The 24,485-nt window shown below is 46.1% G+C and overlaps 1 protein-coding gene across 1 annotated transcript in view; it reads left to right on the top strand.

The window, feature by feature from the left end:
• Positions 1-17,686, top strand: part of si:dkey-34e4.1 (carboxyl-terminal PDZ ligand of neuronal nitric oxide synthase protein) — a 184,382-nt gene extending 166,696 nt beyond the window's left edge. Inside the window, exon 11 of the mRNA XM_038971336.1 lies at positions 14,496-17,686. Coding sequence (XP_038827264.1) covers positions 14,496-15,072 — 577 coding nt within the window. The 3' untranslated portion in view covers positions 15,073-17,686. The remainder of the gene's footprint in view (positions 1-14,495) is intronic.
• The last annotated feature ends 6,799 nt before the right edge of the window (positions 17,687-24,485 follow it).

Here is a 24,485-nt window from a genome sequence, read left to right as displayed (position 1 = left end):
TGTGATAAGGTCAGACGTTATGTGCGTAGTTGTATGTTTTAGCTCATTAGGAAGTGAAATGTTTGCACTGATATCAGAGTGGGTCCATTAGCGAAGATATTGCACCTACCATCCTTCTCAGGTTTGGGTGGGTGGGTGGGTGGGTGGGCGGGCGGGCGCGCACGCACGCACACAGACAGAAGCATAATCACACTAACTTCTCATACTCATAAACAACACATTAAATTAAGTATTCACTCAACCCCCCCACACACAAACAAACACGCCCCACACATACCCCCCCCCCCCCCACCTCTAACTCTATTCCTAGTGTGTTGAACTTGACACTAGGTCCCAACCACCACCAGTACTCCACAAACCCCCATAAGCGTCCCACTCGTCCACTGACCCTCTGGTTGTGTTCAGCTACTTGTGTTCAGAGTTGGTGTTTACGACGGTGTTTGACCCTCTGGATGCATCCCAAATGGCACCCTATTCCTTAAATAGTGCACTACTTTTGACCAGAGTAGTGTACTAAACAGGAATAGGTTGCCAGTTGGGATGCAGACTTTGTCTAAGTACGCCTGTCTCTGGGGTGTTATACTGTAGTAGAACTGCATGCATGAGTAGATGCCAGCCAGAGTAATGTCTCCAGGGGTAGGGAGGAGTAGGGAGTAGGGGAACTTACTGCCTTACTGCCAGCCAGAGTAATGTCTCCAGGGGTAGGGAGGAGTAGGGAGTAGGGGAACTTACTGCCAGCCAGAGTAATGTCTCCAGGGGTAGGGAGGAGTAGGGAGTAGGGGAACTTACTGCCAGCCAGAGTAATGTCTCCAGGGGTAGGGAGGAGTAGGGAGTAGGGGAACTTACTGCCAGCCAGAGTAATGTCTCCAGGGGTAGGGAGGAGTAGGGAGTAGGGGAACTTACTGCCTTACTGCCAGCCAGAGTAATGTCTCCAGGGGTAGGGAGGAGTAGGGAGTAGGGGAACTTACTGCCTTACTGCCAGCCAGAGTAATGTCTCCAGGGGTAGGGAGGAGTAGGGAGTAGGGGAACTTACTGCCAACCAGAGTAATGTCTCCAGGGGTAGGGAGGAGTAGGGAGTAGGGGAACTTACTGCCTTACTGCCAGCCAGAGTAATGTCTCCAGGGGTAGGGAGGAGTAGGGAGTAGGGGAACTTACTGCCTTACTGCCAGCGAGAGTAATGTCTCCAGGGGTAGGGAGGAGTAGGGAGTAGGGGAACTTACTGCCTTACTGCCAGCCAGAGTAATGTCTCCAGGGGTAGGGAGGAGTAGGGAGTAGGGGAACTTACTGCCTTACTGCCAGCCAGAGTAATGTCTCCAGGGGTAGGGAGGAGTAGGGAGTAGGGGAACTTACTGCCTTACTGCCAGCGAGAGTAATGTCTCCAGGGGTAGGGAGGAGTAGGGAGTAGGGGAACTTACTGCCTTACTGCCAGCCAGAGTAATGTCTCCAGGGGTAGGGAGGAGTAGGGAGTAGGGGAACTTACTGCCTTACTGCCAGCCAGAGTAATGTCTCCAGGGGTAGGGAGGAGTAGGGAGTAGGGGAACTTACTGCCTTACTGCCAGCCAGAGTAATGTCTCCAGGGGTAGGGAGGAGTAAGGAAACTTACTGCCTTACTGCCAGCGAGAGTAATGGCTCCAGGGGTAGGGAGGAGTAGGGAGACCTTACTGCCTTACTGCCAGCGAGAGTAATGTCTCCAGGGGTAGGGAGGAGTAGGGAGTAGGGGAACTTACTGCCAGCCAGAGTAATGTCTCCAGGGGTAGGGAGGAGTAGGGAGTAGGGAGACCTTACTGCCTTACTGACAGCGAGAGTAATGGCTCCAGGGGTAGGGAAGAGTAGGGAGTAGGGAGACCTTACTGCCTTGCTGCTAGCCAGAGTAATGGCTCCAGGGGTAGGGAGGAGTAGGGAGACCTTACTGCCAGCGAGAGTAATGTCTCCAGGGGTAGGGAGGAGTTGGGAGACTTTACTGCCTTACTGCCAGCCAGAGTAATGGCTCCAGGGGTAGGGAGGAGTAGGGAGACTTTACTGCCTTACTGCCAGCCAGAGTAATGGCTCCAGGGGTAGGGAGGAGTAGGGATACCTTGGTATGTTTGTCACCTCATCAAATTAAGTCTTCCAGTCAGCGTGGAGGTAGGGGTGACAGATTGGAAGAGAATGCACATTCAGAGAGTAAGGGATAGAGATGAACAGAGGGAGAGGAGGGATAGGGATGAACAGAGGGAGAGGAGGAATAGAGATGAGCAGAGGGAGAGGAGGGATAGAGATGAACAGATGGAGAGGAGGGATAGAGATGGACAGAGGGAGAGGAGGGATAGAGATGAACAGAGGGAGAGGAGGGATAGAGATGAACAGAGGGAGAGGAGGGATAGAGATGAACAGAGGGAGAGGAGGGATAGAGATGAACAGAGGAAGAGGAGGGATAGGGATGAACAGAGGGAGAGGAGGGATAGAGATGAACAGAGGGAGAGGAGGGATAGAGATGAACAGAGGGAGAGGAGGGATAGAGATGAACAGAGGGAGAGGAGGGATAGGGATGAACAGAGGGAGAGGAGGGATAGAGATGAACAGAGGGAGAGGAGGGATAGAGATGAACAGAGGGAGAGGAGGGATAGAGATGAACAGAGGTAGAGGAGGGATAGGGATGAACAGATGGAGAGGAGGGATAGAGATGAACAGAGGGAGAGGAGGGATAGAGATGAACAGAGGAAGAGGAGGGATAGGGATGAACAGAGGGAGAGGAGGGATAGGGATGAACAGAGGGAGAGGAGGGATAGAGATGAACAGAGGGAGAGGAGGGATAGAGATGAACAGAGGGAGAGGAGGGATAGAGATGAACAGAGGGAGAGGAGGGATAGAGATGAACAGAGGTAGAGGAGGGATAGAGATGTACAGAGGGAGAGGAGGGATAGAGATGAGCAGAGGGAGAGGAGGGATAGAGGGAGAGGAGGGATAGAGATGGACAGAGGGAGAGGAGGGATAGAGATGAACAGAGGGAGAGGAGGGATAGAGATGAACAGAGGGAGAGGAGGGATAGGGATGAACAGAGGGAGAGGAGGGATAGAGATGAACAGAGGGAGAGGAGGGATAGAGATGAACAGAGGGAGAGGAGGGATAGAGATGAACAGAGGGAGAGGAGGGATAGGGATGAACAGAGGGAGAGGAGGGATAGAGATGAACAGAGGGAGAGGAGGGATAGAGATGAACAGAGGGAGAGGAGGGATAGAGATGAACAGAGGTAGAGGAGGGATAGGGATGAACAGATGGAGAGGAGGGATAGAGATGAACAGAGGGAGAGGAGGGATAGAGATGAACAGAGGAAGAGGAGGGATAGGGATGAACAGAGGGAGAGGAGGGATAGGGATGAACAGAGGGAGAGGAGGGATAGAGATGAACAGAGGGAGAGGAGGGATAGAGATGAACAGAGGGAGAGGAGGGATAGAGATGAACAGAGGGAGAGGAGGGATAGAGATGAACAGAGGTAGAGGAGGGATAGAGATGTACAGAGGGAGAGGAGGGATAGAGATGAGCAGAGGGAGAGGAGGGATAGAGGGAGAGGAGGGATAGAGATGGACAGAGGGAGAGGAGGGATAGAGATGAACAGAGGGAGAGGAGGGATAGAGATGAACAGAGGGAGAGGAGGGATAGAGATGAACAGAGGGAGAGGAGGGATAGAGATGAACAGAGGGAGAGGAGGGATAGAGATGAACAGAGGAAGAGGAGGGATAGAGATGTGGAGCAAAGAGGAAGAGGAGGGATAGAGATGAACAGAGGGAGAGGAGGGATAGAGATGAACAGAGGGAGAGGAGGGATAGAGATGAACAGAGGGAGAGGAGGGATAGAGATGAACAGAGGGAGAGGAGGGATAGAGATGAACAGAGGAAGAGGAGGGATAGGGATGAACAGAGGGAGAGGAGGGATAGGAATGAACAGGAGGGGGAGAGAGAGGGATAAGGGAGAGAGAAGGGTAGAGAGGGAGAGAGAGAGGGGTAGAGCGGGAGAGAGAGGGGGAGGAGAAGAATCAGACAGAGACAGAGATAGGAGGGGGAAGGAGACAGATAGGCAGAGAAAGGAGGGGGAAGGAGACAGATAGGCAGGGAGAGGAGGGGGAAGGAGACAGATAGGCAGAGAGAGGAGGGGGAAGGAGACAGATAGGCAGAGAAAGGAGGGGGAATGAGACCGAGGCAGAGAGAGGAGGGGGAAGGAGACAGATAGGCAGAGAAAGGAGGGGGAAGGAGACAGATCGGTGGAGAAAGGAGGGGGAAGGAGACCGAGGCAGCGAGAGGAGGGGGAAGGAGACAGATAGGCAGAGAAAGGAGGGGGAAGGAGACAGATAGGCAGAGAAAGGAGGGGGAAGGAGACAGATAGGCAGAAAAAGGAGGGGGAAGGAGACAGATAGGCAGAGAAAGGAGGGGGAAGGAGACAGATAGGCAGAAAAAGGAGGGGGAAGGAGACCGAGGCAGAGAGAGGAGGGGGAAGGAGACAGATAGGCAGAGAAGGGAGGGGGAAGGAGACAGATCGGCAGAGAAAGGAGGGGGAAGGAGACAGATAGGCAGAGAAAGGAGGGGGAAGGAGACAGATAGGCAGGGAGAGGAGGGGGAAGGAGACAGATAGGCAGAGAGAGGAGGGGGAAGGAGACAGATAGGCAGAGAAAGGAGGGGGAAGGAGACCGAGGCAGAGAGAGGAGGGGGAAGGAGACAGATAGGCAGAGAAAGGAGGGGGAAGGAGACAGATCGGTGGAGAAAGGAGGGGGAAGGAGACCGAGGCAGCGAGAGGAGGGGGAAGGAGACAGATAGGCAGAGAAAGGAGGGGGAAGGAGACAGATAGGCAGAGAAAGGAGGGGGAAGGAGACAGATAGGCAGAAAAAGGAGGGGGAAGGAGACAGATAGGCAGAGAAAGGAGGGGGAAGGAGACAGATAGGCAGAGAAAGGAGGGGGAAGGAGACCGAGGCAGAGAGAGGAGGGGGAAGGAGACAGATCGGCAGAGAAAGGAGGGGGAAGGAGACCGAGGCAGAGAGAGGAGGGGGAAGAAGACAGATAGGCAGAGAAAGGCGGGGGAAGGAGACAGAGGCAGAGAAAGGAGGGGGAAGGAGACAGATAGGCAGAGAAAGGAGGGGGAAGGAAACCGAGGCAGAGAGAGGAGGGGGAAGGAGACAGATAGGCAGAGAAAGGAGGGGGAAGGAGACAGATAGGCAGAGAAAGGAGGGGGAAGGAGACAGAGGTAGAGAAAGGAGGGGGAAGGAGACAGATAGGCAGAGAAAGGAGGGGGAAGGAGACAGAGGCAGAGAAAGGAGGGGGAAGGAGACAGATAGGCAGAGAAAGGAGGGGGAAGGAGACAGATAGGCAGAGAAAGGAGGGGGAAGGAGACAGATAGGCAGAGAAAGGAGGGGGAAGGAGACCGAGGCAGAGAGAGGAGGCAAGTAGAAAGGAGGGGGAAGGAGACAGAGGCTGAGAAAGGAGGGGGAAGGAGACCGAGGCAGAGAGAGGAGGCAAGTAGAAAGAGAGAGGTAGAGAGTGGGCCCTGACAGTAAATCTCAGTAAGACAAAAATAATGGTGTTCCAAAAAATACGAATAAAAATACAAATTCCATCTAGACACCGTTGCCCTAGTGCACACAAAAAACTATACATACCTCGGCCTAAACGTCAGCGCCACAGGTAACTTCCACAAAGCTGTGAACAAGCTGAGAGACAAGGCAGGAAGGGCCTTCTATGCCATCAAAAGGAACATAAAATTCGACATACCAATTAGGATCTGGCTAAAAATACTTGAATCAGTTATAGAACCCAATGCCTTTTATGGTTGTGAGGTCTGGGGTCCGCTCACCAACTAAGAATTCACAAAACACCAAATAATGCATGCAGAGCAGAATTAGGCCAATACCCGCTAATGATCAAAATCAAATGTATTTATATAGCCCTTCTTACATCAGCTGATATCTCAAAGTGCTGTACAGAAACCCAGCCTAAAACCCCAAACAGCAAGCAATGCAGGTGTAGAAGCACGGTGGCTAGGAAAGACTCCCTAGAAAGGCCAAAACCTAGGAAGAAACCTAGAGAGCAACCAGGCTATGAGGGGTGGCCAGTCCTCTTCTGGCTGTGCCTAGTGGAGATTATAACAGAACATGGCCAAGATGTTCAAATGTTCATAAATGACCAGCATGGTCAAATAATAATAATCACAGTAGTTGTCGAGGGTGCAGCAAGTCAGCACCTCAGGAGTAAATGTCAGTTGGCTTTTCATAGCCGATCATTAAGAGTATCTCTACCGGTCCTGCTGTCTCTAGAGAGTATAAAACAGCAGGTCTGGGACAGGTAGCACGTCCGGTGAACAGGTCAGGGTTCCATAGCTGCAGGCAGAACAGTTGAAACTGGAGCAGCAGCACGGCCAGGTGGACTGGGGACAGCAAAACCCAGAAAAGAGGCGTTAAATTCTACAAACACCTAAAAGGAAGCGATTCCCAAACCTTCCATAACAAAGCCATCACCTACAGAGAGATGAACCTGGAGAAGAGTCCCCTAAGCAAGCTGGTCCTGGGGCTCTGTTCACAAACACAAAGAGACCCCACAGAGCCCCAGGACAGCAACACAATTTGACCCAACCAAATCATGAGAAAACAAAAAGATAATTACTTGACATATTGGAAAGAATTAACAAAAAATACTGAGCAAACTAGAATGCTATTTGGCCCTAAACAGAGAGTACACAGTGGCAGAATACCTGACCACTGTGACTGACCCAAACTTAAGGAAAGCTTTGACTATGTACTATAGCCTTGCTATTAAGAAAGGCCACCGTGAAATACCACAATGTGCCATCACAGCAGCATTATTTGTGACCTGATGCCACAAGAAAAGGGCAACCAGTGAAGAACAAACACTATTGTAAATACAACCCATATTTATGTTGATTTATTTTCCTTTTTATACTTCAACTATTTGCACATCGTTACAACACTGCAAATAGACATAAAATGTCTTTATTATTTTTGAGCTTCTGTTTGTTTAATGTTTACTGTTAATTTTTATTTTTTATTTCACTTTTGTTTGTTATCTACTTCACTTGCTTTGGCAATGTTAACATATGTTTCTCATGCCAATAAAGCCCTTAAATTGAATTGAATTGAGAGGAGGGGAAGGAGAAAGAGGTATAGAGAGGAGGAGTGAGGGAAGGAGAGAGGGGGGAGGAGGGGGAAAGAGAATGAGGCAGAGAGAAGAGGAAGAGAGAGAAAGAGAGAGGAGTGGTAGCGCTGGGAGGGAGGTGTATGGAAGCCCAGACAGCAGACAGGACAGAAGTGCTGAGTCAAACATATGGAAATTACACAGACTGTCTGGGGAGATGCTAGCTAGAGACTCAACCACTCAGTCAGACTCGCTGTAAAATACTGTTTATTACCCCCGTGCTCCTACTGTGTCTAATACCACACTTCACACACCATTCTATACCTGCAACTAGAACCCAGGCTACATACAACTCAATAACTACACATCACACAACTAGAAACCAGGCTCCATACAACTCAATAACTACACATCACACAACTAGAAACCAGGCTCCATACAACTCAATATCTACACATCACACAACTAGAAACCAGGCTCCATACAACTCAATAACTACACATCACACAACTAGAAACCAGGCTCCATACAACTCAATAACTACACATCACACAACTAGAAACCAGGCTCCATACAACTCAATAACTACACATCACACAACTAGAAACCAGGCTCCATACAACTCAATAACTACACATCACACAACTAGAAACCAGGCTCCATACAACTCAATATCTACACATCACACAACTAGAAACCAGGCTCCATACAACTCAATAACTACACATCACACAACTAGAAACCAGGCTACATACAACTCAATAACTACACATCACACAACTAGAAACCAGGCTCCATACAACTCAATAACTACACATCACACAACTAGAAACCAGGCTACATACAACTCAATAACTACACATCACACAACTAGAAACCAGGCTCCATACAACTCAATAACTACACATCACACAACTAGAAACCAGGCTACATACAACTCAATAACTACACATCACACAACTAGAAACCAGGCTACATACAACTCAATAACTACACATCACACAACTAGAAACCAGGCTCCATACAACTCAATAACTACACATCACACAACTAGAAACCAGGCTCCATACAACTCAATAACTACACATCACACAACTAGAAACCAGGCTCCATACAACTCAATAACTACACATCACACAACTAGAAACCAGGCTCCATACAACTCAATAACTACACATCACACAACTAGAAACCAGGCTCCATACAACTCAATATCTACACATCACACAACTAGAAACCAGGCTCCATACAACTCAATAACTACACATCACACAACTAGAAACCAGGCTACATACAACTCAATAACTACACATCACACAACTAGAAACCAGGCTCCATACAACTCAATAACTACACATCACACAACTAGAAACCAGGCTACATACAACTCAATAACTACACATCACACAACTAGAAACCAGGCTCCATACAACTCAATAACTACACATCACACAACTAGAAACCAGGCTACATACAACTCAATAACTACACATCACACAACTAGAAACCAGGCTCCATACAACTCGATAACTACACATCACACAACTAGAAACCAGGCTACATACAACTCAATAACTACACATCACACAACTAGAAACCAGGCTACATACAACTCAATAACTACACATCACACAACTAGAAACCAGGCTACATACAACTCAATAACTACACATCACACAACTAGAAACCAGGCTCCATACAACTCAATATCTACACATCACACAACTAGAAACCAGGCTCCATACAACTCAATAACTACACATCACACAACTAGAAACCAGGCTCCATACAACTCAATAACTACACATCACACAACTAGAAACCAGGCTCCATACAACTCAATATCTACACATCACACAACTAGAAACCAGGCTCCATACAACTCAATAACTACACATCACACAACTAGAAACCAGGCTACATACAACTCAATAACTACACATCACACAACTAGAAACCAGGCTCCATACAACTCAATAACTACACATCACACAACTAGAAACCAGGCTACATACAACTCAATAACTACACATCACACAACTAGAAACCAGGCTCCATACAACTCAATAACTACACATCACACAACTAGAAACCAGGCTACATACAACTCAATAACTACACATCACACAACTAGAAACCAGGCTCCATACAACTCAATAACTACACATCACACAACTAGAAACCAGGCTCCATACAACTCAATAACTACACATCACACAACTAGAAACCAGGCTCCATACAACTCAATAACTACACACTTAGGAACCAGCCAGTGTCACCTTTAACAGACAACAACATGAAAGGCTTAATGAAGCCTATAAGCTTTATATAGATGTTCAATAGCAGCACACAGTACACATTACAACTACGACAGTTACAACTCATAACAGCTCACACACTACAAACAGGCTTCACTCATAGGCTGTCGTAGCTTCACTTAGGAAACAAAATAAACAAACAGAATGAAACAGGGAGGAATGTGTGTGTTTGTTTGCTTGTGTGTGTGTTTGTGTGCGCACACGTGTGTTTGGCTGTGTGCGTGTGTTTACACATGTACACTACCGACCAAAAGTATGTGGACACTTGTTCATCAACATCTCATTCCAAAATCATGGGCATTAATATGTTGATCCCCTTTGCTGCTATAACAGCCTCCACTCTTCTGGGAAGGCTTTCCACTAGATGTTGGAACATTGCTGCGGGGTCTTGCAGCCACAAGAGCATTAGTGAGGTCAGGCGCTGATGTTGGGTGATTAGGCCTGGCTCGCAGTCGGTGTTCCAATTCATCCCAAATGTGTTCGATGGAGTTGAGGTCAGGCCTCTGTGCAGGCCAGTCAAGTTCTTCCACACTGATCTCGACAAACCATTTCTGTATGGACCTCGCTTTGTGCATGGGGGAATTGTCATGTTGAAACAGGAAAGGGCCTTCCCCAAACTGTTGCCACAAAGTTGGAAGCTCAAAATCGTCTAGAATTTCTTTGTATGATGTAGCATTAAGAGTTCCCTTCACTGGAACTAAGGGGCTTGAACCATGAAGAACAGCCCCAGACCATTATTCCTCCTTCACCAAAGTTTACAGTTGGAACTATACATTCGGTCAGGTAGCGTTCTCCTGCCATTCGACCAAAACCAAGATTAGTCCGTCGGACTGTGATTCATCACTCCAGAGAACGCGTTTCCATTGCTCCAGAGTCCAATGGCGGCTAGCTTTACACCACTCCAGGCAACGCTTGGCCATGGAAACCCATATCCTGAAGCTCTCGACGAACACTTCTTGTGCTGACGTTGATTCCAGAGGCAGTTTGGAACTCAGTAGTGAGTGTTGCAACCAAGGACAGATGATTTTTACTCACTACACACTTCAACACTCTGCGGTCGTGTTTGTGAGCTTGTGTGGTCTACCACGATGCTGAGCCGTTGTTGCTCCTTGCATTTTCCACTTCACAATAACAGCAGCAGCAGCTCTAGCAGGGCAAAAATTTGACGAACTGACTTGTTGGAAAGCCGTCACCCTATGACGGTGCCACGTTGAAAGTCACTGAGCTCTTCAGTAAGGCCATTCTACTGCCAATGTTTGTCTATGGAGATTACATAGCTGTGTGCTCGATTTTATACACCTGTCAGTAACAGGTGTGGCTGAAATAGCCGAATCAACCAATTTGAAGGGCTGTCCACATACTTTTGTATATACAGTACCAGTGAAAAGTTTGAACACACCTACTCATTTCAGGGTTTTTCTACATTGTAGAATAATAGTGAAGACATCAAAACTATGGAATCATGTAGTAACCAAAAAAGTGTTAAACAAATCAAAATATATGTTATATTTGAGATTCTTCGAAGTAGCCACCCTTTGCCTTCATGACAGCTTTGCATACTCTTGGCATTCTCTCAACCAGCTTCATGAGGTAGTCAACTGGAATGCATTTCAATTAACAGGTGTGCCTTGTTAAAAGTTAATTATTGGAATTGATTTCCTTTTTAATGTGTTTGAGCCAATCAGTTGTGTTGTAACAAGGTAGGGTTGGTATACAGAAGATAGCCCTATTTGGTAAAAGACCAAGTCCATATTATGGCAAGAACAGCTCAAATAAGCAAAGAGAAATGACAGTCCATCATTACTTTAAAACATGAAGGTCAGTCAATCCGGAAAATGTCAAGAACTTTGAAAGTTTCTTCAAGTGCAGTCGCAAAAACCATCAAGCGCTTGTCATGTCTGCTCCCGCTCTCCCCCCCCTGGCGCTTGAGGGCGCCAGGCTGCCCTGTATCACGCACTCCTGCCATCTATTACGTACATCTGCCTTCCCTCGTCACACGCATCAGCGATATTGGACTCACCTGGACTCACTCATCATCTGTTTATTACCTCCCCTATATTTGTCAGTTCCTTTGCTCTGTTCCCCGCTGCTGCATTAATAGTTTTTTGTCTGTATTGTTAGTTTGCTGATGCTGTTCCTGTCTCGTTCCATGTCCGTTCTTTATTAAATGTTTGACTCCCCGTACCTGCTTCGCCTCTCCAGCGTCATACCATGTGACAGAATGCAGAAGACATCATACAAAGCATGGGGGAGTACTGGCATTCCGGTTGGTGGTGACATCGGCTCTAGGTCGCCGCTGATGGAACCGGGGGTGCCTAGCCAGCTCGTCGGGCTTCCACGCCCTCGCTGGCTCGAGAGGTTTCCTTGCCCCGGTTGGCTCGGATGGCGCCCATCCCACGTCGGGCCTCAGCCGGATCGTCAGTTCGTGTTCACCCAGTAGGTCAAGGCGTCTTTTTTTTGTGTTTTTGTTGGTGACGTTAGGGTGGATTCCGCCGCCGATGGAACCGGGGGTGTCTAAGCCAGCCCGTTGGGTTTCCATGCCCTGGCTGACTCGAGGGGTTTCCTCGCCCTGGCTGACTCGAGGGGTTTCCACGCCCTGGCTGACTAGAGGGGTTTCCACGCCCTGGCTGACTCGAGGGGTTTCCACGCCCTGGCTGACTCGAGGGGTTTCCTCGCCCTGGCTGACTCGAGGGGTTTCCACGCCCTGGCTGACTCGAGGGGTTTCCTCGCCCTGGCTGACTCGAGGGGTTTCCACGCCCTGGCTGACTAGAGGGGTTTCCACGCCCTGACTGACTCGAGGGGTTTCCATGCCCTGGCTGACTCGAGGGGTTTCCTCGCCCTGGCTGACTCGAGGGGTTTCCACGCCCTGGCTGACTCGAGGGGTTTCCTCGCCCTGGCTGACTCGAGGGGTTTCCACGCCCTGGCTGACTCGAGGGGTTTCCACGCCCTGGCTGACTCGAGGGGTTTCCTCGCCCTGGCTGACTCGAGGGGTTTCCTCGCTTCGGTTGGCTTGGCGGGTTTCCATTCCATGTCACACTCCACCGGATCTTCGGGCTCCCTCTCTGCAGCGGGATCGACAGGTGTCTTGCCTCAGCTGGATCGCCGGGCTTCCATGCCTCAGCCGGCTCGCCAGGCTCCCACGCTCCTGCCAGTTCGTTGGGCCTCCAGGCCCCAATCGGCTTGCCCAGCACCCATGTCTCGGCCGGTTCGCCCAGGTGGGACGCCGGGTGGTGCCCCTAGAGGGGGGGTTACTGTCACGTCTGCTCCAGCTCTTCCCCCCTGGCGTTTGAGGGCGCCAGGCTTCCCTGCATCACGCACTCCTGCCATCTATTACGTACACCTGCCTTCCCTCGTCACGTGCATCAGCGATATTGGACTCACCTGGACTCACTCATCATCTGTTTATTACCTCCCCTATATTTGTCAGTTCCCTTGCTCTGTTCCCTGCTGCTGCATTAATTGTTTTTTGTCTGTATTATTAATTTGCTGCCGCTGTTCCTGTCTCGTTCCATGTCCGTTCTTTATTAAATGTTTGACTCCCCGTACCTGCTTCGTCTCTCCAGCATCAATTCATGTGACAGTGCTATGATGAAACTGGCTTTCATGAGGACCGCCACAGGAAAGGAAGACCCAGAGTTACCTCTGCTGCAGAGGATAATGTCACGACCTGGCCATAGAGAGGTTTTTATTCTCTATTTTGGTTAGGCCAGGGTGTGACTAGGGTGGGCATTCTAGTTTCTTTATTTCTATGTTTTCTATTTCTTTGTGTTTGGCTGGGTGTGGTTTTCAATCAGAGGCAGCTGTCTATCGTTGTCTCTGATTGAGAACCATACTTAGGTATCCCTTTTTTCCACCTGTCTTTGTGGGAAGGTGACTTTTGTTTAGGGCACATAGCCTTTGAGCTTCACGGTTTGTTTTTGTAGTGTTTGTTGTTTTGTTCGGCGTCTTTTTTTCCAAATAAAGAGAAAATGTACGCTCACCACGCTGCACCTTGGTCCTCTTCTGTTAACGGCCGAGACAGATAAGTTCATTAGAGTTACCAGTACTCAGCATACTGTATGTGGGAACTCCTTCAAGACTGTTGGAAAAGCATTCCAGGTAAAGCTGGTTGAGAAAATGCCAAGGGTCTGCAAAGCTGTGATCAATGCAAAGGGTGGCTACTTTGAAGAATCTAAAATCTAAAATCAATTTTGATTTGTTTAACACTTTTTGGTTATTACATGATTCCATATGTGTTATTTCATAGTTTTGATGTCTTCACTATTATTCTACTATGTAGAAAACAGTAAAAATACAGAAAAACCCTTGAATGAGTAGGTGTTTCCAAACTTTTGATTGGTGCTGTATAGTGTATGTGTTTCTGTGTGTGTGTGGTATAACCACCATGGGTTTTCTGTGGTCTAAACAGGGAGACTGCAATGCAGCTATTTATAGTGTGTGTTTGGTGCTGTCGATAGAGGAGAGGAAAGCCTGCAGCTCCCTTTCTCTCTCATCTCTCACTTTCTCTCTCTCTCTTTCTCTTCCCCTCTTCCTCCCAACAGGGGAGCTGTGGGACCAAGATAAGTGCCCAGACTGCTCTCACCAAACACACAAACACGCACAAACACACACACATACACACACAGCTCCCATCGGGCAGCGGCTTACCTCAAAGTGCATTGGGTTTAAAGAATGGAAGTGTCACTGTGAAAATGTAAACAGTGAGGCTTATTTCCCTTTTGAATGCCCCTGCATGTTATAGAGAAAACACTCACTATTCACTACATTTACATTAAGAGCAGTAGCTCATGTTATTGACACTATTTGAAATTTTGAGGAATATAAGACGCATATTTCACTTAGCCTGCATTTCAAATGACACCCTAATACCCCCATATAGTGCACTACATGTCAAAAGTAGTGCACTATAGGGAACAGAGTGGGGTGCCCCTCGATGGCCTTAAACCGCCAGGTTTACACAGCTCTGGTCTAAAGTAGTTAATCACAGTAGGGCACTACATGGAGAATATGGTGTCATTTGAGATGTGACCTTCGATTAAATCCAACTCTCTTTTCTGATTGACAGGTTTAAACAGATCATCCCTAAATTGGACCCGCCTCCCCCATCCTTCAACCGTAAGCGAGCCAGCCGAACTGTCTCTCCGGGGTTGGAGTTCAACCCGCTGACCATGCCCCTGACCACACAAGTAGACGGGAATGGTAGCGTTCCGAGCCGGAGCGAGAGCCTGTCCTTCGCAGACATCACACCCTGCTCCCTCTCTTCCGGACTCTCAGGAGACTTCCACCAGCTCAGCAATGGAGGCGGCGAGAGCGGCTCGTGCGGCTCAGCTAGCGAGGATTCCGGCGTCCGCTCCGAGACTAAATCGCATCTCTCGCCCCTCCACGACAAAGAGGACCCGTTTGGTGACAGTGGGACGTTCCTGACTGCCTCTAGCGGCTGTGGCAGCCCCCTAGAAGACATGAAGGGGGAAACTGCACCCCTGTCATGCGTCACCACCACCCCAGGCACACACGCGGACAGCTACGAGCACACGCTCCCCTTCTCCTCCCCCATCAATGACACCTGTCTGCACATCAGCTTCTCAGAGGATGAGTTGCTGGACAGCAGCCCTGAGGACTCTAGTGTCCCACAACAGAGCTAGGAAGACGGGCTGGGAGAGCTACTACAGGCCATGACCTCATTTGAGGCCTCTGGGGCTGGGGGCTCCTAGCTGACTGACACTGATGCTGCAACAGACACCACACAATAAAATTACTGACACAGACTGTTATCAGAGCTTCTAACGCACTTTGAAATGCAATAGTGTTTTGTAGGCCTCATTCGGTCCATATTCCTGAAATGTTGAGTAAGCTGGATTTCAAGACTAGTTTCTGTCCTTTCACAACACACAGCTGGACAGAATTGCGCATGGCCTGAACATACTTCAACACATTCACAGAAATGGAACATAAAATGATCTACTATTCTAGAAATTATTGCCATATGGACAGATCCTACTATTTTTATAGAGAATAATGATTTTATTTGTTATTAGTAAATAAGTAGAGAATTGAGAATAATCATGTAGCAGAAGTCTTTCACTGTTAATGTAGCCTATAGTGTCAGTGACAAGTTAGTAGTCAAGATGCTTTAAATGTATTTCATTACATACTCTCAACTCATTTACAGGGTTTTCAACATCACCCAAGCATTACTGAAATCGAAGTGACATACTGTAGGAATGTTGTGGGAACATTGTGGGAAAGTTGTGAGTGAAGATTGTATGTGAAGTGCTGTGGCGTTGAGAACAGCTGCCCTCTCTCAGGCATCCGACTATGAAGAGTTATGAAGAGTTATGAAGAGTTATGAAGAGTTATGAAAAAAGGAACAGGGAAGTGATAGAAAAGGAACAGCGAATGGAAGAGAAGTGGTGATGGAACTGTGTTTGTGTGTGTTTGGTCACTCACACTCATACTCACAGTGTGGTAGTTTGATGATGTGTGTTTGGTCACTCACACTCATACTCACAGTGTGGTAGTTTGATGATGTGTGTTTGGTCACTCACTCATACTCACAGTGTGGTAGTTTGATGATGTGTGTTTGGTCACTCACACTCATACTCACAGTGTGGTAGTTTGATGATGTGTGTTTGGTCACTCACTCATACTCACAGTGTGGTAGTTTGATGATGTGTGTTTGGTCACTCACACTCATACTCACAGTGTGGTAGTTTGATGATGTGTGTTTGCACATTATGTTTGGTTTTGGAATGTTGTACACCACTCCTATAGCCTTCAGACCACACAGTTTAAAAATAAGAAAAGGTTGATTTTTCAACATGCCAACATGATTAGTTGAATGTTGGTTTTAGGGCTAGAAGAGCCACGTGATTGGCTGAATGTTGGTTTTAGGGCTAGAAGACGCAACATAATTGGCTGATTGTTGGTTTTAGGGCTAGAAGAGCCAACGTGATTGGCTGAATGTTGGTTTTAGGGCTAGTAAACAGCTCTGATCTGAAAAGCTGGCCAATGGCCTGACAAGCAGTGAAACCTAACAGATGGTTCCAAGTGGATGGTGTTTTTACATGAGTGGTGAGGCATGAAAGGTTTAATAGCCCCTCTTAATGGCAAAAGGTTTTCAGGGATTTTTAGCTTTGATCAAAAGACCCACAGAGTGGAACGATAATTGGGAATCAGCGAGAGGCCTCAGGAGAAAAGACAAACTCACTGATGAATTATATCTCTCTCTATTTCACTTTCTCTATTTATCTATCTCTCTGAAGTCCTGAATGACAGGGTATTTTTGCTAAGCCTGAGAGTTTGGGTCTCAGTTTAAATGAAGGAGATAGTGACATTGCTGCTGAGTGTTTGTTCATTGTGCTGAATGGGAGGAAGCGAAAGATAGAAGAAAAAAAATGAAAGAGAAAAAAGTGTCATAACAGGATAATAACAGGGTCAGTTCAGTAATTGTCTATAAACATAGTCTCATGGTGAGAAACATGGCGATTGTCTCATCTCCATACTTACACAGGCTTTCTGTATGACAACTACAACAATAACAGATATATTTTATATGCATGACTAGTCTAGGGGTTTATTCCTGGTCAGGTCACATGGTCAAGAACAACTCCTGGCCTTATGAGACTGAGTTAAACTGACGACTTCAAATGAACAATAGAACCTACTCTAAATGTGGGCTTATTCTGGATGGCAGGTTGAGGTGATGACGAGGTGGTTAAGGAGAGATATGATTGGACGGTAGTACAGGTGTCGACTGGTGATTGGCAAGAAGGAATCGGAGGAGCTGAAGAGAGGGCGGATTTTCTTTCCAACACTTTGAAGGAGAGAAAAATACAGCAATAATAAAGGAATGAGTGAATGAATAAAAGACGAGTTGAACAACTGCTGTATTCACCTGTTATTCTTTCTCTTGAATGACTCTAGTTCCTCATTCAAAATAGGGTTTCTTTGGTCTCTTTGATTCTCAACTACACATATACAGCGTTCCAAATGGCCCCTTATAACCTATATAGTGCACTTGGGGGTAGTGGGGTGCCATTTGGGATGCGGTCATTAAGTTTATATATACAGCATAAAGAGAGGAGCAGTCATGAAGACAGGACTTTCAGAAAGGAACTGAGGGACAAGCAGAGACACATAGAAAGAGTCATTTTTAGAGAATAACAATGTATGACTTTAATTTCCCATAAATTACGTACATTAACAGATGGGTAATGTGGCCTTCCGAGTGGCGCAGCGGTATAAGGCACTGCATCGCAGTGCTTGAGACGTCGCTACAGAACCGGGTTCGATCCCGGGCTGTGTTGCAGCCGGCCGTGACCGGCAGACCCATGAGGCGGCGCACAATTGGCCCAGTCTCGTCTCGGTTAGGGGAGGGTTTGGCCTGCAGGGATGTCCTTGTCCTGCTGACACAGTCGCCAGTTGTTTCCTCTTACACATTGGTGCGGCTGGCTTTCGGGTTAAGCGAGCAGTGTGTAAAGAAGTAGTGAGGCTTGGTTGGGTTGTGTTTCGGAGGACGCATGGCTCTCGACCTTTGCCTCTCCTGAGTCCGTACGGGAGTTGCAGCGATGGGACAAAACTGTAACTACCAATTGGATATCACAAAATTTGGGAGAACAAGTACAAAACAATATGTATAGAGAGAGGAACAGTCATTAAGCAGACACACACACACACAAAACAAAGGTATCCATAAGTAATGGCTGGTTGATATTTGAAGCAGCCTCTTCCCCCTGACATTTGGAATTCTGAAAATTAACATTTTGTGTCATTTTACCCATGGGTTGATTCACAGAAGAGCATCCTCATGAATTCTCATTTCTCTGAGTCGTGGTGTACCTTCATGATGTACATTGAGATACAGCCACTGAATGAATAGCTAACCTATTTAGACAAAGGTTTGAATGTGCTTCCCAAGGCGTCGGGGCCTCAAGAAACATACCACCACTGATGAACAGGTCTACCATACATCGCCTGTACTGAGGAAAAATATATTTCAGATATAACTTATTATAAGTCAATTTTGCTGGTTCTTTACTGTACTGTCAACCATATTATGTGATTGCTCTGTAAATACAGAGCACAGCCATGCACATAATCATACCCGGAACTAAATTTGCTTGCTATTGTGACAACATTCTGATGTGGTCTATACTGTATGCGCGATTCACATACTGGTGAGAGGGCCTCAAGAAACAGACAAACGCCAATGTCAAGGAATACTTCATAATGGCAGTGCTGAGGAAAATATATAATAGAACAAGTACTCAGACAGAGGTTTTTAACGTAGTTCCAGGCTTCACTCAAACACAAGCCTCCTTCCAGGCTCTATTAAAGGTTGTGAGACAGCAGTGTCACGCCCTAACTTTAGTTATATTTGTTTCCTTTATTTTTTGGTTAGGTCAGGGTGTGACAAGGGTGGTTTGTTTAGTTTTTGTATTGTCTAGGGGTTTTTGTCTTGTCTAGGGTTTTTGTTTATCTATGGGGATTTTGTATGGTCTAGGGGTTTGTAGGTTTATGGTGGCCTGAGTTGGTTCCCAATCAGAGACAGCTGTTTCTCGTTGTCTCTGATTGGGGAGCCTATTTAGGTTGCCATTTACCATGTTGGTTTTGTGGGTAGTTGTTTTCTGTTTTGTGTTGCTGCACCTTACAGAACTGTTTCGTTTTCGTTTCACTCTCTTTGTTATTTTGTTTAGTGTTTCTGTTCTAATAAAAATAACATGAACACTTACCACGCCGCGCTTTGGTCCGATGATTCCTCATCTTCAGACGACGAACGTTACAAGCAGAGACTGGACGAGGGGTAATGACTCGTAGCGTCTCAGTCCGTAGGGCCACAACACAATCACAGGCCAATTAGACACAGCAGCTCTGTTTAAGCTTGCGCGATATGCAGTTTTTTTTATACCGTCATACCGTACCGGCATATGATATTACCAAATGTGCACACAAGTGGCGCTATAAAAAAAACAATTACCAAACAATTTAGGCAACAGGGATCTTGATCCAGGAGTGGATTGAATGTCTCTGCTTGCACCAGTAAGCTTGATCTTCACATCTAGCCACTTAGCTAGCAAGTTAGTAAACCAAATGCAAAGCTGGAGCCCTGAGCTGGATATAATTTATTTGAGCAGTGGCGTAGCACACACCCCCGCAGCCGAAATACCCTGGTATAGGGTATAAACGGTATATCACCCAAGCCTAACTCTGTTCTCTCTCATCTCCCCCTGTCTTTTGCTCTTATCTCCCTCTCCCTTTCTCCCCCTTTCTCTCTCTTTCTCTCACTCTTCTCTCTTTCTCTCTCCCCCATCTCTTTCCCGTCTCTCTCTCTCTCTTCCTCTTATCCCTTTCTCCCTCACTCTCTCTCTTTCCCTTTCTCCCTCTCTCTCTCTTGCCCCTCTCTTTCTCTCTTATCCCTTTTCCCCTCTCTCGCTGTCTTTTCTCCCTTCTAGTTGTCTGATTGGTTGGGAAAGGGAAAGGAAAGGGAAAGGGGGATACGTAGTCAGTTGTACAACTGAATGCATTCAACTGAAATGTGTCTTCCACATTTAACCCAACCCCTCTGAATCATAGAGGTGCGGGGGGCTGCCTTAAGAGGCATCAACAGCCTGTTCTCTCTCTCTCTGTCTGTAACTACAGTACTAGAAACGTTGTATTTGAACTGACGTGTTCTGCATATTAAGTTGGTGTGTTTTCTCTCTCTCTTATGTCATCCAAAAGCTTTCTTCTCACTAGCTCTCGTTCATTCTCTCTTTTCTCTCTCTCACTTCAATTCAATGTCAATTCAAAAGGCTTTATTGGCATGGGAAACGGGTTTACATTGCCAAAGCAAGTGGACTAGACAATAAACAAAAGGGAAATAAACAAATTAACAGTAAAGAGAACACTCACAAATGTTATATTATTGGCTATGTATATTGTTGTAACAATGTGCAAATAGTTGAAGTATGAAAGGTAAAATAAATAAACAGATATAAATATAAGTTGTATTTACACTGTTGATTGTGCTCCAATGGTTACCCTTTTCTTGTGGCAAAAGGTCACAAATATTGTTGCTGTGGTCGCGCACTGTGCTATTTCACCAAATAGATATGTGAGTTTATCAAGATTGGATTTGTTTTCACATTCTTTGTGGGTCTGTGTAATCTGAGGGAAATATGTGTCTCTAATATGGTCATATATTTGGCAGGAGGTTAGGAAGTGCAGCTCAGTTTCCACCTCATTTTGTGGGCAGTGTGCACATAGCCTGTCTTCTCTTGAGAGCCAGGTCTGCCTACGGCGGTCTTTATCAAATGCTCACTGAGTCTGTACATAGTCAAAGCTTTCCTTAAATTTGGGTCAGTCACAGTGTTTGTTATGGAATGTTTGCAAATCGCTTCTTTTTTAGGTAGTTGTAGAATTTAATTGCTCTTTTCTGGATTTTGATATTTAGCGGGAATCGTCCTAATTCTCCTCTGCATGCATTATTCTCTCTCTCTCTTTCCCTAATCACTCTCTCCTTCCCTCTCTCTATGGTGTCTCTGAAGGTTAGTCATTATTTATCCTCTCCTGTCACACACCAGACCGGCCCGCCTCCACTGAGTGCCCCCCCCTGCTGGTTGGCTGTGTCTGGGAGGCAGCTGTGATTGACAGAGCTAATTTGTAGGTGATAGGCGGCTTAACCATCCACTCATGAAGTTGGAGGGGACCAGGGGGTTTGAAGCCTTCAAGTTGGGAATTCCCCTCTACTAACAACCCCAATAAGCTCTCAGGGGTGTACAGGAAGTTTGGAGGATCCAGTGATGCCCCTATTGTGTGTGTGTGTGTGTGTGTGTGTGTGTGTGTGCGTGCGTGCGTGCGTGCGTGCGTGCGTGCGTGCGTGCGTGCGTGTGAGTGCGTGCATGCGTGCATGCACACACACACCTTTAAAGCTTATATCCTACTGTGTCCTTCTTAGATCTGTCCAACACTATGTGTCTATCTACCTTTGGCTCAGTTTAATACCAAGACATTAAGCGTTGCAGACCACAGTCAGAGCCTCCTTTGTTACGGACTGTGATATGCCAAATCAAATCAAAGTTTATTTTCACGTGCGCCGAATACAACCTTACAGTGAAATGCTTACTTACAGGCTCTAACCAATAGTGTAAAAAAGGTATTAGGTGAACAATAGGTAAGTAAAGAAATAAAAACAACAGTAAAAAGACAGTGAAAAACAGTAGCGAGGCTATAAAAGTTACGAGGCTACATAGAGACACCGGTTAGTCAGGCTGATTGAGGTAGTATGTACATGTGTCACTAGTGTTGACCCCATGGATCAGGCTAATGCTGGGCAAGCTGTAGTGATCACAGTGGTGTTTTGGGAAAAAGAAGCATGAATGAGTCCAATAGATCCTTCTGTGTAGACAGACAGTGAAGACAGAGGTCACCCCATTCGCTGTCTTGTGGAAACACCCACTGGAGGATTAACAATAGATGTTTACTACTACATTTCTTGATTACATTTCAGTGTAATGGGCTTACATAAAGGTTTTATAACACATTTGTTTACAAGTCGTTGGGCGTTTACAATGGCCACTACATTCAGGTTTATAGATGATGACAGCAGGTTGTCTCTTCTTACTCTGTTATCGTCTGAATGGCAAAATGTTTGTGACACGGATAAAAGTGTTATAGCATCTTTACAAAATTACCACTGTGTTTTCTTCCAAAACAAAACATTAAAAATAAGTATTTTTGGTTGAAAAGATGTCTACCAACCAATTTTGCTCACTGGGTTGTGTATTCTCATTTCCTGTTCCCACTGCTGCAGTAAGAATGTAAACAGACACGCGAGTCCCTGTTTCTCCAGAGCAGTCTTCACTCACTATCTCATGGCTTTATTAGGAAGCCAGACGGCGAGGAGAAGTAAACCATACAGATGTGTCCCAAATGGCAGCCTGTTACCAATATAGTGCACTACTTTTGACCATAGCCCATAGTGCTCTGGACAAAAGTAGTGGAAATAGGGTGCCATTTGGGACACAGGTGTAAGAGGGACCGTGGAGACTGACAGCACCCATTACCCAATAGTAGCTCGGAAAGTCATGTTAAGAAAATGGGTTTGTCCAATTGGATCTAATGAAACGTTAGTGAGAGCTCGTCTCCTTTGATTCTCCAGAGGAACATTTAGAAAACGACAAACATCTGTTCCTTTTCCATTGATGACACTGACGATTTCCATTCAGAGCGGCTAGCTTTCCTCCCTCTCTTCCCTTTTGGGTTTTCTCTTTTCTTTCTATTATAGATCTCTCAATGTCTCTCTCTTGCTCTGTCTGAGGCAAGGACATGCACACAGACAAGGACACACACACACACACACACACACACTTGTTTTGATTCGGTTTGCAATTGCATTTGTCATCCTTTCACGCTAATCTCTTTCTACCTCACATAATACAAGGTTTAGACAGGTCAGAAGAATGGGGTTGGCTCAGCCAATTCTGTCTGCATGTAGTACTTCAGAATCAGAGAGTCATGCTGCAGCCCGAATGGCCCTCTATACCCTTTATAGTGCACTATATTTGACTAGGGCCCATAGAGCTCTGGTCAAAAGTAGTGCACTATGTAGGGAATAGGGTGGCATTTCAGACGCAGCCTCAGTGAGAGGGAGGTTGACTGCATGTCTGAAGCAAGGCCCTGGAGGAGACACAGTAACCGTGGGGTTAAAAGCAATTTCCTCTCTATATAGGTTAAGTGAAGGAGAAGTGATACTTGTGGCGGCCTGCTGCCCACCGAAGACGCCCACAACGTTTGCAGAGCAAACCCAAAAGGTTAATGAGAATCAAAGGCGCATAACTCTGGATTTCACATTGAAAGGTAATAGAACTTGACAAACAGATCCAGACGAGACAAATACAACCTGGCAAACCGTTATCATAAGGTTACTGGCAAGTATAAATAAACATGAGGAACAAGGGAGGAAAAATCTAATAACAAGGTATGAGAAAGTTACTTATCTGTTATTTGTCACTCAAATACTCTTACGTTAGTAGTCAATTAATTCATGATTAATAATACCAGTGGTGGAAAAAGTACCCAATTGTCATACTTGAGTAAATGTGAAGATACCTTAATAGAAAATTACTCAAGTAAAAGTGAAAGTCACCCAGTATTATTCTACTTGAGTAAAAGTCTAAAAATATTTGGTTTTAAATATACTTAAGTATAAAAAGTAAATGTTATTGCTAAACTATACTTCCATATCAAAAGTAAAAGTATAAATGATTTCAAACTCCTTATATTAAGCAAACCAGAAGGCACCATTATTATTATTATTTTGGGGGGATAGCCAGGGGCACACTCCAACATTGTAACGGCTTTCCTCCTCCTCTTCATCCGAAGAGGAGGAGCAGGGATTGAACCAAAATGCAGCGTTGTGTGATGACATATTATTTATTTAAACAAGACACAAAACGAACTATACTTGATTAACTACAAAACAACAAACGACGTAGACGCACCTGAACATAAGAACTTACGTATAACGAAGAACGCATGAAAACAGGAACAGACTACATAAACCGAACAAACGAACAAACAAAACCGAAACAGTCCCATGTGGCGTAACATAACACAGACACAGGAGACAACCACCCACAACAAACAGTGTGAAAACACCTACCTTAATATGACTCTCAATCAGAGGAAATGAAAACCACCTGCCTCTAATTGAGAGCCATATCAGGTCACCCTTAAACCAACATAGAAACAGAAAACATAGACTGCCCACCCAAACTCACGTCCTGACCAACTAACACATACAAAACTAACAGAAAACAGGTCAGGAACGTGACAAACATTTACAAATGAAGCATGTGTTTAGTGAGTCCGCCAGATCAGAGGCAGTAGGGTTGACCATGGATGTTCTCTTGATAAGTATGTGAATTAGACCATTTTCTGTCCTGCTAAGCATTCAAAATGTAACGAGTACTTTTGAGTGTCAGGGAAAATGTATGGAGTAAAAAGTACATAATTTTCTTTAGGAATGTAGTAAAGTAAAAGTTGTCAAAATATAAATAGTAAAGTAAAGATACCC

Source organism: Salvelinus namaycush, chromosome 31, assembly GCF_016432855.1.
Source record: "Salvelinus namaycush isolate Seneca chromosome 31, SaNama_1.0, whole genome shotgun sequence".
NCBI classification, from domain to species: Eukaryota; Metazoa; Chordata; class Actinopteri; order Salmoniformes; family Salmonidae; genus Salvelinus; species Salvelinus namaycush.
Note: the sequence above shows the minus strand (reverse complement) of the source record. Positions and strands in the feature narration are given on the sequence as shown.